This window comes from Oreochromis aureus, linkage group 22 (assembly GCF_013358895.1).
Source record: "Oreochromis aureus strain Israel breed Guangdong linkage group 22, ZZ_aureus, whole genome shotgun sequence".
Lineage (NCBI taxonomy): Eukaryota > Metazoa > Chordata > Actinopteri > Cichliformes > Cichlidae > Oreochromis > Oreochromis aureus.
Genome location: NC_052962.1, coordinates 18011904 through 18025613, shown reverse-complemented (window position 1 = coordinate 18025613; position 13710 = coordinate 18011904). Strand labels below are relative to the sequence as shown.

The 13710-nt window shown below is 40.9% G+C and overlaps 1 protein-coding gene across 3 annotated transcripts; it reads left to right on the top strand.

Moving 5' to 3' along the window:
- Positions 1-602: 602 nt before the first annotated feature.
- Positions 603-12863, top strand: LOC116312022 (synaptotagmin-like protein 1). Of its 3 annotated transcripts, none has more exons than XM_031729294.2 (15): positions 603-804; positions 3274-3400; positions 3731-3885; positions 4005-4080; positions 4161-4215; positions 4297-4333; positions 4415-4455; positions 7449-7562; positions 7700-7866; positions 7969-8071; positions 8184-8345; positions 8729-8807; positions 8896-8995; positions 9753-9958; positions 11403-12863. In XM_031729294.2, the coding sequence occupies exons 2-15, from the start codon at positions 3276-3278 to the stop codon at positions 11543-11545; spliced, it is 1563 nt and encodes a 520-aa protein (XP_031585154.1). In that variant the 5' UTR covers positions 603-804; positions 3274-3275; the 3' UTR covers positions 11546-12863. The 3 variants fall into 3 exon arrangements, with proteins under 3 accessions (XP_031585154.1, XP_031585152.1, XP_031585153.1); XM_031729292.2 differs by having other exon boundaries at positions 607-804; positions 3975-4080; XM_031729293.2 differs by having other exon boundaries at positions 611-804; positions 3734-3885; positions 3975-4080.
- The last annotated feature ends 847 nt before the right edge of the window (positions 12864-13710 follow it).

The following is a 13710-nucleotide window of genomic DNA, read 5'->3' as shown; positions in this document are numbered from 1 at the left end:
GGCAGAGGAACTGAACTATGATCTGCTTAATACCAAGGACCTGTTAATAAAAATCACCTGTGCATGTACCATATCTGGGTGTCAGTATGGACCCCAGTATTTGGCACTAACAGAGCACTGATGGGACTCTTTAGGGGAGCAGAGTGATGGCTGGTTGGATCCTTTGGTCTCTGTCTGAGCCAGGACCTATACAGGCTTGAATAAGTCCACACAAAAAAGCTTTCCCCAACTGAGGAGACTGTGGCTGTCGTCCAAGTTTAGTGACAAAGGACAGAACTGGGCCTTTTTCTCTCTTTCATCCTCCCCTCCCCTCCCCCCTCTGCCTTGCACACACTCACACAATGCAGTTCCACTGAGGGAAAGGGAAGTCCAACACCTTACCAAATTTAAACTGAGTCTGGTTACACGTATGGGTCTGTGTTCCTCCTCAAAACAGGCAGAAGGCTCGATATCTGTGTGCATGTTTGTGCACAGTAAGGCAAGGTAGGCAAGAGTGTGTGTGCTTAGCAGGTGTGGACAGCTACAAGATACATCCCACCTCCACCCTGCAGTTTGGTAAAACATCCGTGTGAGTCATATCACACAGTCAGACAAATACACAGTATCAGCACACACACACACACACACACACACACCCCTTCACAGCTGAGAGCAGCGCCTGTGCGGACTAATTCTGGAGGGCGTGTTCACTCCGTTTACTCAGCACACAAGCGTCGACGTACACAGACAAACACATCGCACTGAGAAAAACTTTTCCTGAGAACTTTTCCCCCCCGATGGAACCAGTGGAAGCTGTCAAATAAGGTAACCCGGTTTTTCTTTCTTGTGTTTCTTTCTGTGTGTTTCTAATAGAAAGGAGAGGACAGAGTTTAATCTTTAATCTTTAAAGGGAAAAGTTGCGACAGGTGTTTCCTCTCTCGCGGTAGATTCGTAATGAGAAGAAGTGCACTGGCCTATTTCTTTTCCCCCTAAAGGGCACTTCGCGTAAATAAATAAGCCTAAATAATTAAACCTATTAGCAGTTTTAAAAACAAGTGTTCAGTCACTTTTAGAGGTTTAAACCTATATAACAATAAAAAACACCAAAGGAGTGCTTTATGGAGGAAAAATTGATAAGAACAACAACGTTGTTATTAATATTACTCGGTGTGTTTTGTGAAAACTGAGCACTCTGTGCGTGGCGTTTTCTAACCTACCCGTTGACAGGCGAACACGTTCCTGACGCGCATGCGTTAACTTCTCTAAAGTAACTAGCCTAGACATGAAAACTCATTAACAGTTATTACATGGTGGTGCAGAAGGTTAGATCATCCATCTCGGCCTTACATTAGCTGAAAGTGAATTCAGTAGAAGGTTGTTATTAATCTTTTTAAATGTAGTTTTTTAGGCTGTCTACAGTAGAGTACTTAAAGTAGGAAGGAGTGAAAGTCATTGAAGCAGACAGGAAAGGCTCACCTGGAACAGCATGTATCAAAGCTTCAAAGAGTACTGCATCCTGAAAGATACCAGTGAGCTGGCTTCAGGTGATTTAAAGAAAAAAAGAAACAGATTTATTATATGTGAGAAAAAAAAGTTTACAGGACTCTGCTCAGTCCTTTAAAAAAAAAAAAAAGAGTACACCCTATGATTAAACCACTTGTAGAACCACCTTTAGCAGTATTAACTTGAGGTAATTATTTTCTGTGTGACTTATTCCCCCACAAAGGGTCAACATATGTGGATGAATTCGGGCCAGTCTTCTTACACAATATCATCAGCATTGCTTCAGCTCATTGTGGTTTGCAGGCTCTCTTTGATGCACAGCTGTGTCGCCACAACATTTCAATCAGGTTAAGGTCTAGACTTTGACTGGGCCATTGCATCACCTCGATTCATTTCATTTTCAGTTGTTCTGCTGTAGATTTGCTACATTTGACACTAGAATATTTTGGTTATACAGAAGGGCTCATGGTAGGCTCAATGACTGTGAGGTGCCCAGGTCCTGTGGCTGAAAACCACACCCAAAACATCCCCCCACTTCACCACCTGCTGACAGCTAGTATGAGGCGTTTGGTTGTCATGTCCCCCAAAAGGGCTAAGGGGATGAGGAGTAACAATAGTAAGTCCAGGAGAAAAAGAAAAGACGAAAAAACTTTTATTAAAAAGGACTTAATTCAAAGAGATGGCTACACTACTATATCAATCAAACAAATATATCAACAAACTAAAACACGCTGAAAAGAAAGGAAATCATTAACAAACCAAAGAAAAACAGTGCTAATGTCAGCAGCTACTCACTGGTAGCTCAAACACACCACTAAATGCTCTGTCAAGGCACACCTCCAACCAGTAATTTGCAGCTGGGGGGAAACAACTGGTACCTCAAACCCCACACCTAAGCTCACCACAGCACTCACTCTGAGTGACTAAGTAGGCCTTCACCAGCTTTTATGCTGTTTGGTGGTTAATTGCTGAGTGGAGCCAGCTATGCACCAGCTCCTCAGAAGAAATGGGTGGCTGCTGAAGTCAGAAGGAAAGGAAAACAGGACACACACGCAAAGTTTGCTAGGGCGTGACAGTATTGCTGTGCATCGTGGCTAAACACTTTGGCGTTGTCTCTTTAAAGGACATTGTTTCAGAGGTCTTGTGCTGCCACATTCTTCTTAGAGATAAGAGGATATGTCCTGTTTGACACTGTCATGAATTTAACATTTAACATGCTAACTGTGGCTGTAGCTCTTGGGTTTTCTGCAGTTTCTCTGAGCATTACATGGACTGACCTTGAACTTAATTTGATGGGACATCCACTCCTGTGAAGAACGTGGCATTGTGTTAGCATAGAAGTAAAGAGCAGCAAACTTCCCAAACTTGTGCTTTTAAAGAGGCACTCACACTTACTGATAATCATAAATGAAGTGCATTTGATTAGCAGGACCTGGCTGCTGATTACCTTCTTAATTCCAATGGGAACAGCAACATGTACTTAGTTTTTTATAGGAATGTGAACTTTCTTTTTCAAATGACTTTAACCAGACAAACCTTCGTTACTGTTAAGAGGTAATAAGGAAAAAAAATCCGGAAAGGCTAGAAAAAATGTTTTCAATGCACTGAAATGAAGAAAAAGAAACAAAAAAAGTTTTTGTAGAACAGTAGATTTTAAATGTATTATAATGAACCTGACATATTGCACATTCATGTTATGTTCTCAATGTCTAATGAAAGCAGTAAGACTGTACTGTTGACTGTACTGTACTATTTGTGTAATGATAATAGTCAAACACACTTTTGTCTTAGGCATGGAAGGAAAGCAGGGAGACTCCTCACTTGACTTGAGCCACCTGACGGAGGAGGAGCAGACCTCCATCCTGCAGGTTGTACAGCGTGACTTGGAGTTACGTCGCCGTGATGAAGGACGTGTAAGGTCAGAGGTGACTATTTATTAAAGTCTGACTGATACTATGTGTGCTAATCTCTTCAGATGTTTGTAACCGTATGGGTGGGATCAGGCCTCAGGCATATATTACTTTCTTTGGTGCTGGTGCAAAATCTCCCTTTAGTGTTCAGGTCAAGTAAGACACAGTTGGTGATTAATTATAATTATTTCCTTAACCTTCGTCACATGCTTTTATCATTTTTTTTGCCTTAACTTTTAATTTAATTGACTTGCATGGATGGCAATTTAGAAAAAAACTTTTTTTAATCACTGCTTTGAATATCAGGTGTTACAAAGAGATTCTCTCTGTTGATGAAGCAGAACCCTCGAGCAGAGCGAGACAAACTCAACCCTTCTGCGCTTCCTGTCAGGGGCATGGTTCAGCGAGGAGTGTAGCAAACGCCATCGCAACTGGACTTCGGGCTGCGACCTGGTCCACGCCACCATCCGCCACAGGAAGACAAAGAGCAGAGGTCAGTTTTCAGTTCATGTAGTACAACTGTCAGCGATCAACAGGACTGTTTTCTGTCTGTCTGTGATCACTGTCTGTGATTGCTGACAGATGTGCCTCTGAATGGACTTTTCAACATAGAGCGAGAGGACAACAACAACACTTTACTCGAGACTGAAGGAAGTGTGAAGGACAGCAACCAGGAAGAGACTGATGGGTTTGTGGGGATGACTGTGAGACAAAACGGACTGATTGTAACATTTATCTGCTGCTACATCTCCCAATATTTGTTTTCAGGACTCAGAGTTTGAAGCCGGTACCCACATCCACAGTAGATGGACCCGTGTCACAGGTTGGTGCATGCATTCTTCTTCCCCTTTTTCCATTCTTGAAAATGTGCCCTAATAATCATGTAAATACGAATAATTTACAGGGTCTCCAGCACAGTAACAGCTCCTCATCATCCAAAGGTATTAAATTCCTCCCCCGCTGTGTCTGTGCCTCTCTAGCCATCCCTCAGTAAAGTTATTAACTCACTGTTGTGCTCACAGAATGTGAAACCAGAAGTAACGGCCACTCGGAGGAACCTGAGGTGATTATACCACACACCCACAGATTACCATGACTAATGGTTTTGGCAAACACTGTTGAATTTGTCTTTATTGTACCTCCTATTCAAAGACACTGAGTCAATATTTGTCATTTTTTCAGTGTATAAATCCAATAAACATAGCTGATGCAGTACTCCAACGATCATTTTCATACAGTGGCTCCAGAAAGTTGTGCATTTTTTGTTGTATATTTAATTATAAATTGATGAAATCAGTCATCACTTACAATCCGTTTTTACTCGATAAATCAAAATGTCTCATTTATTAAAATTTCAGACTCATTGCTTTGGTTCTCAGGAGGCTGTGTTACAGTCGCAAGCAAAGGAAAAGAGGAACTCAGCTAAACTCGTGCAGCATATAGAGAATCAGTTTTATCAGCAAACTTAGCAAAACGGCAGTACTCTGCAAAAGTCTTGAACCACCTTTCATTTCTTTATATTTTGCTTCCAAGAAGTCATACTTTCTTGTAGTTTTTTTTAAGTTGTTTTGAGCACTAGTTCTCAAGGCTTTCTGAAGGTCTTTCAAAGTTTTTCTTTGGGTGCTTTTTCAGTCATTTTTTATCAGTCTGACCATTTTCAGAGGATAGTTTTCTTGGTTAGTTTTTGGATGAATAACTGCACCTAATTCAATGGATGAACAAGTGATTAATCTACATGCTTACATACAGACTATTTAGCAACAAATAAATAAATAATCTGACCCTTCAGTTGATCTGTTTTCTGTTCACTGAAGCCTCATCACAAATGGTCTTAGTAGGGAGGTGGCTGTCAAGTAGCCATTCTTAAGGAAGGGAAACGGGGAGAAAAAGCTCAAGTGTTGAACTGAAAATCAGTGGCAACAGGTCTGATAGAGTGATGAATTCAAATGTGAAATTTGTCATTTAAATCTGTAAAAAACAGTGGAGCATTTGTCATGGTTTGGGGCTGTATGGCAGCTAGTGGTGTTGGAGATTTTGGCAAAGTTGATTGAATTATGAGCACATAAAAGTACCATCAGATTTTGATCCCCTATTTAATACCATCTTTAAAGCAACTGATTGGTAACAGTTTCATTTTTCAGCATAATAATTATCTCAAACACGCTGCTAATGCAGTAGCAGCATACAAGGATAGAAAAACAAACAATGGGAAGCTATCAGTCATGGAGTGGCCTCCCCAGACAGGGACATCAACATTATTGAAGTACTGTGATAGAGAACAGAACAAAAGGCAGCCAACATCCAAAGAAGAGCTGTGGACGTCCTTTAGGAAGCCTGGAGAACTATTCCGCAAGATTACTTGATAAGACAAGAAAGCTTGTCTAAGAGAGTTCAGACTGCGCTGAAGAATAAAGGTGATCATACGAAATATTGACTTCTAACGTTATTAGAATTGTATTAACACTGTTTTTCCCTTCTATACTTTTTTTCCAAGCATGTTTGTATGTTTCGTTTAGTTCCTGCACCTATTTCCAATTTTTCTAGCAACAAACAAGAAACGAGGAGACATTTTTGCACTATTATATATGACCCAGAGCTTTCATCCCTAAACTAGTTACACAGTGAATAAACTAAATTATCAAACAAAGCTGCAAGGAACAAACTACCTAGCCTGCATCTTTGAAAGTTGGAGCTGAAAGAGATTGAGGTGATGAGAAGAGAATAGTCCTTTTTGTCATTGTACATCTACAACGAAATTATGGGTCCTCCATGGCAACAGTGCAGGAATAAAATATAAATGGTAAGACAGCAGGAAAAGATAACAAACAGAGCAAATATATACAATCAAGAGGAATATATGCAAAACAAGGGAAGTGCTTGCTTAGTAGTGCAAAAGACTTGGTCTGAGTATAGAGTCCATATGTGAGTGGCCTGAGTGATGAGGGTTACTCAGACCATGGTTCAGATTGATGAGGTGAGGTGTGGAGGATAGTCCGACTGACCCATGACTCAATTTATAGATGAGACTTAAAACAGCCCACTCCCCCACTGATTACCTATAGAGCAGCAGAGTGGATGTTCTGAACTTACCTGGCTTATACAAGCAGGAAGTTCAATTGACTGAACATGGTTTAGAAAAGCACACACCTTTGTTGTCTGTGTAAAGATCTCACAATCCACTCTGCATGTCAGGACAAAGATCAAGCCATGAAGCCCAATGAATCCTCTATATCCCTGTGATAAAACTCTGGAGAGGGATAAAGGGCAAGGGCATAGAGAAAACCCATTTGCAAAGCTTTCAGTGTCCCCAGAAAGAAGAAGGAAGCTCGCTTGTAGTTATCAAACAGCAATGAAAAGTCTTCGAGAGCAGGAGGAAAAAGATTCTCTGGTCCAATGAGACAAGAATTTAGCTACTATTCATGGAGCACAGAGTAAAGGATAAAGTCTGAAGATGGAAAACTCTTTGGGTTGTTTGTCAGCTGGACAAAGCTGAGGGAAGGCTGAATACAATCAAAGACAGAGAGGTCAGTAAAGAAGCAACCTGACATGGGGATAAACACATCACCTTTCAGCATATCAGTGAATCAGTATTACTCTGGAGTGTTTTCTGGCAGTCTGGATTGTTCAAGGTAAAATGAGATCTGCACGGAGAAGGCAGCAAAGGGGTTGATGGATGCTTTCTCAATCCGGTCTGATGAGTTTGAAGGAATCTTCTAAAAAATAATATTAGAAATAATCTAGATGTGTGAAGCCAGCACAGAGTTATCCAAGAAGACTGAAATCTGTTATTGCAGCCAGAGGGGCTTCTACTGAGTGGTAAATTATGGCTCTGGGTACTTTTGTAAATGAGACATTATTATGGTGTATTGAGTGTGTGTGCATGTGCGTGCGTGTGTGTGTGTGTGTGTGTGTGTGTGTGGGTGGTTGGGATGCCACTTTTGCCCATTAAAAACTCCTTCAAAGTATACTAAAAGTATATGACAGATGTTTTGTGTCTAATTATAACGCTGCATAAGAACTGTGAGTGTGTGTCTGTATCTGTGTGTGTGTGTTTAGGAAGACTTGATTGACAACCGTAATGGGGACACTGACTCGCTGAGCAGCCTGACAGAGACGGATCCTTCTCTGAGAATTAGCAGCTCCACCAACAGTCTTCATTCTGGCTACGTGGTACATGCACATACACACGCACAGCATACTTGCATGCACGCACACACATTTGATTAATTGCCTATTTGGCGACGCAAGATGACTCAGCTCAGGACAATGACGTAGGAGCTGATCTTTCCTTTGCGTGTGTGTTATAGCTCAGCGGTAGCATGATGAGTCTGTTCAGCTCGGGGGACTTCGGAGTGGTGGAGGTGAGGGGCCGTATCCAGTACTCATTGGCTTACAACAGCCAGAGGGAGGAGCTGCAGGTCAAAGTGTATCGTTGTGAGGACATTGCTGCAGCACGCAAGAACCGGTCTGACCCGTAAGTGACTGCATGTTTGCGTGCATGTGAAAGTAGATATTCAATCAACGATATCCGGACCCATACGGAACCAGTCTAACAACGGATGTGTGTTTTTCACAGATATGTAAAAACCTACCTCTTGCCGGACAAGTCAAATCACAGTAAGAAGAAAACTTCAGTGAAGAAGAAGACCCTAAACCCAGTTTATGATCAGACACTCAGAGTGAGACTCTCTGTTATGTTACATAAAGTGTCAATCACAGAAATCCCCCACCAGCATTTAACATAAAGTTACCTAAATAACAAAAACACTCTCATGATGTATGTTATTTCAGTATAAGGTGCGGATCGGGGAGCTGCGGAGTCGGACCCTGAACCTCTCTGTGTGGCATGCCGAGCCCCTGGGGAGGAACGTATTTCTCGGGGAGGTGGAGGTGACTCTGGCGCTCTGGGATTGGACCTGCACACAGCCTCTGTGGCAGGACTTGCAGCCACGGGTAGGAAGGACCTGGCATCAACGAGTGGCATGCAAACACACACTCTTGTAGTTGCACAAATTAGTGTGTGTGTTTGTGTTTGAATGGTGCCAGATAAATATTTACCAGCCCACTGTTGTGCCTGCATCTACATTTGTTTAGTATCTGGGTGTCTTTGTAGCAGCAGTTACGGCAGCTTTGTTGGAGACAGAATGTGGGGAGGTGTCTCTTGTGTCTGGGAGAGCTGAAGGGAGAGGAAGACATGCTGTGAATTTCAACTAGGTTTTATGTAACCTTAATCTTTCTCTGCTTCCACACTTCTCCTCCTTCCTTTTTTCCTTCTTTTTCATACTGTCATTTCCTCTGACTTCATCTTTTTTTATTTTATGTATGCTCTGTCACAGGTTTATCTGAGCCCAGACTCCATTAGCAGTCGTGGGAACATCATGTTCTCTATTAAATACATCCCAGAAGGATATGAAGGTGAGGAAAATACCTTAATACAACACGGATGCATGTTATATCTATGTACCACAATCACCCAAATCTCATGCATTCGGTGTGTGTTAAGGTGGCGGTTTGCCTCTGACCGGAGAGGTTCACATCTGGCTTCGAGAGGCTCAGGGTCTCCTGTCCAACAAAGGAGGTGCTGTAGACTCCTTTGTTAGAAGGTGCGTCAGCTCTGCACCACACTTCCTGATATTTTGTCATCAGTTATGTACTCTGGCATTACATACAAGCAGCACATTACATGTCATGTTGCATTCTTATCAGTAATTACAGAGTTCCCCGTATTTTCATGGGGATTTTCACAATACATGATTCAAATGTGGTCAATCTCCCCTTCAGGGTCATGTCGTTGTGCACCTCTGCAGTGCTTCCAACATGGCTACAAAACATTTCCTAAAAACTATATATTTTTTCACTCTACTTTTCATAGATGCACTCTGAACTTGTGATTATACACTGCATATCCTCCAAAACTAAGTGGCAAACTTTCATTTTGGAGAAGTGGATAGATGTGCAAGTTGCAAGTGAGGCTGGTGGTGAGCAAGGATTTGTTGGCATGGCCAAAAATGTTCAGACAAGCATGGTAACAAGGTGGTTTCTATCAAAAGCACATTATGGTAAAATTACCTTAGGAAAAATAGCAGATTCACATGGTCAGGTGGTCAGAATGGGAGTCCTGTGGAGCAGTTTGGAAACTAGCAGTCACAGTGGAAGTGGTCCAGAGGTGCATAAGGAGATAACCTTGAAAGGAAGGTTGGCCAAATTGAAATCATGTATGTTTTTTGGATTTTTTTCTTTTTTTTTCCCTAATGGGCAAAACTTTGTGATAGCATTTCATGAATATTGAATTATTTACGTATGCCTGTAATTTGAGGCTGTAAATAATCCCACTAATTTACTTGCTCCACACCCCACAAGCTACATACTCCCAGATGCAAGTCGTCAAAGTGGTCAGAAGACCCGGGTGGTGAAGCACTCCATCAGTCCTACCTACAACCACACCATGGTATACGACGGCTTCCATACCAGCGACTTGAGAGAGGCTTGTGCTGAGCTGACGGTGTGGCAACGCGAAGGGTTAAAGACTCATGTCCTCGGGGGCATCCGTCTGAGCTGTGGAACTGGTTAGATCATCTATATTGCACATTTTAATAGTTTAACTGAAAGTCACATTTAAAAAGACCCTAACTATTTAAGGTTATAGAGGAAGAGGTGATATGGAAGGAAAAATTGACCTCTGAGAATACAGAGAAGTAATGCAGCATTGTAATAAGGTCACATATTTAAATAATTTGTGTTTTTTGAATAGATTGTGGTTACTGTTACACATAAATTACAGCTCAGTAGCTTATTTTTCTGAGTACTAAGCTCTAATATGACCATTTGAATATTATAAGAATTGGGTAGAAGTGACTATAGAGTGACTATAAACAAAGGTGATTCTAAAAGCTTTTTCAATAATTTTTCTCCGTGTTTTGCTGGCTATTTTTTATAACTAGTGAAAAACAGTGAAAAATGGTAAGATATCTCTGCATGATACATCCTTACCTGTAATACTATCTAAGAGCCACGAGTGATTAGGGACTGCATTGTTTCCTCTTGTCTCCCTGTCTGTTGTTTGTCTCTGTAGTTGACTGGAGGCTCTGACAGGATCTCCTTGTCTTTGTGCTAAGCTTTTCAAATGGTGTCTCGTGGGTGCTGTGATACTTCACAGGTTTGCAGGAGGAAGGCACTTCCTGTGTTCGGGGCTGGAACATTAATGCAATTGTAGCACTTGTCTCATATTTCAATAGTAGGCTTTGTCGACCGTGTCTTGAAAACCCGTCTAATTTTTTTCTAAAGTGCTGATAGTTGAGACAACCTTAGAGTGAAATGCACACTGAACTAATGCCTGCTGGCATGTCAGGCATTTCATATGGTCGTGTCATCGAAGCGAGGTCACCTCGCTGGTAATGCCGCGTCTCTGTTAGTGATGTTACAAAATCCTCGTCTGCTTGGTTGCTTTTGAAATCTACCACATAGACTGCAAGACAGATTTAGCAGGTGTGTCTAGTGACATAAAGAAAACAGTTTAGTTTCCCTCAAGTACTTATCCTTAATACTGATGGTGTTTTTTTGCTCATAGATTGTGTTACAGTGCTTTATATGGAGTGGGAAGCACTCAAGATCAAATTGCAGGCAGAGCATCAGCTCCATTATGTCTCACTGCGAGGAAGATGATGTCAGAGAGTGGTGGGAAGTAACAGCTTTGAAGGATTTTTTTTGTTACAGACAGATTTTGAGCAAAGTTGTGTTCTTCAAAGGGCAGAGCAGACTCCTGTTGACTGCTGAGGCTGTTTGTTGCTGTCAATTTTAGCTTGGAGGCTGTAGTCACGATTTCTCAATGGCTGTATGCAGAATTTTAGTCTGTTGGTTAAACCTTTTTCCTTCTTCAAATGGAGTGTATGTGCATGGATATGCAGGGAGTGTTTACATGTTTTTGTTTCCATGACCTCTTTGAGAAAAACAGCTGGGGTAAAGTCCACAACATAAATAATGACCACACATGTGGGTTTTCTGTAATTCCAGGTCAGAGTTACGGTGAGGTCGTCAGCTGGATGGATTCCACAGAAGAGGAAGTCACTGTGTGGATGTCCATGATTGAGAACCCAAACCACTGGATTGACGCAACGCTACCGATCAGAACTAACCTCACCCAGCGGTCTGAGTGACTCAGACGTATCCTGCACTCAAACGGAATTATTCGTATGCACGTTGCTATTATGGTCGGACTGAAGGGAAGCCATCTTCACATCAGAACATTTACCTCTCTGTCACAGTGATGCACATTTAAACACACAGGTGTTTTTCATATGTTCATACTATATACTGTACATGGCACAGAAACACACAGGGAGGTGTAAGCAGTGGTATAATATTTTGCCTTAATGGAGTGGATTGGATTGGTTCAGTCTGGCTCTAATCTGGCAAAGAGGCACTTTTTTGTTATTCAGTGTAGTTTATGAAGTACAAATCTAAGTGTTGAGTCATCAGTGCCCTGGTTTAGTGACTTCTCTGTGATATTAAATGAAGTAAGAAGGGGGTGGGAGGTCTTTCCTTTTATTTCAAACTCAGTCTCAGCCCTTTCAGACAATTAAGAAAAGGCAGGCCTGATGACTTTCACTGTGAGAAATTCTCCTCATTCAGATAATTGTATCTTTTTTAGGTATCGTTATTGTAAATAATTTGGAAAGTCCTTGCAGCTGAATTCACTCAGCTAATCTCTTTTGACTGAATAGCTGACTACCACCTTGTGGTCAGACTGTATACAAATTCTCGACACACTGAGCAAATGACAGGGGGCGCAGTGACGACTAAGGTCACAGGCAAAGAAGAGAGAAGAAAAGGGCCTGTTTCCATGTTTCCCTAAAAATAAATGTTATTTTTCACATCAGCTATTCTTCTTTATATTTTTCACCAAGAGACAAGAAAGAATTTACTACATGAATCATGTTTCATAACTTGTGTCCAGCAGATGGCAATATTTACAATACTTTTTCAAGCTGGAATAACAGTGTCTGTGTTTTGTGTCTTAACGTTTGTGATTTCTGCATCTCATCGCAGGTTTTCCTTAAGTTGCACCTTTCTTGTTGACACCAGATACTGGAAGTCCAGTATTATTGGTATAACGAGGCTGTTTGAAGGCAATATTAATTGTTGAAAAAATGTCTGCAAGACACTGTAAGAATCAAATGTTATTGGTTTCATAGTTTCCCCTGAAACACTAAGCTCTTGTGGTGAATTTTTAAATGTAGGTCATTCTGTCTTTATTTAATTAGATTTACTAGTTTATTACTTTTTATTATTGCCTTAGATAGTTATGTAATTCTAATTTTGTGTGCCCTGCAGATATTCACCATTGAGGTTTCTTTCTGAGAACTGCAGTCTGTTTTATATCTGCTTCACAACACTGTCTGCTTAAAATAATGTATTAATAATCTGCTCCTGTAAACTTTTTGTCATGAGAAATTACAGGTTGTCCTTGTTTTCTCCTTGACTCATTTTTCATGTCTAATATGATATCTAGCCGAGAGACATCAGTTGAAAATTACTTCTAACTCTAGCAGGTCCACGGTGTTGCATTATCCTTGAAAAACTAAAAAGTGACTGTGCACTTTTATTTTGTGGGGGCTGATGGTGGATGTACTCTCCTTACATATCTGTTATGTATCTATTTGCATTAGACCCTCAAAATTGCCCTTTAAATCATCAGATATACAGTGCTTTGAAAAAGCATTTGCACCTTTGTGATGTCTTAGTTTTTTGCATATTTATTACACTTGCATGTTTCAGTTTCAGAACAAATTTTAATAAATTAGACAAAGATAAAAGTAAATTGAAGTAAATAAAAAAATGCAGTTTTTAAATGATTTCATCTATTCAAGGGAAAAAGTTCCCCCCAGTTAAATCACGAATTCACTTTAACCACATCACAGACCTGTTGAATCAAGAAATGACATAGTAATAGAACCTATCAGACAAAGTGAAGTGGATTAAAAGTTTTCAAAAAGTAACACATCATGCCTCTAAAGAAACTGCAGGGAAACAAAGTCGCTGACATCTGTCAGACTGGAAAGGGCAACAAAGCCATTTCTAGTGCTTTGGGACTCCAGCCATTATCAACAAACTGAGAAAACAATGTTAAATCTTGCCAGGAGTGGCCGGCCCTCCAAAATTACTCCAAGAACACATTAACGACTCATCCAATGACCATCAAACAATCATCTCTAGCTGCCTTGCTGCTTTGTCTCAAACTTAAATGTGACCCCCAAAAAAAAAACCCCATCAGGAATGGGGTGCTCTATATTGGAAAATGCCTTGCAAGCATGCTACAATC

Bases quoted from the DNA above. Each gene is read 5' to 3' on its own strand.
- LOC116312022 (XM_031729292.2), top strand. From the start codon at position 3,276: ATGGAAGGAAAGCAGGGAGACTCCTCACTTGACTTGAGCCACCTGACG. The intron at 3,886-3,974 runs GTCAGTTTTCAG...GATTGCTGACAG, and splicing joins CAGGAAGACAAAGAGCAGAG to ATGTGCCTCTGAATGGACTT. The intron at 8,346-8,728 runs GTAGGAAGGACC...GCTCTGTCACAG, and splicing joins GGCAGGACTTGCAGCCACGG to GTTTATCTGAGCCCAGACTC.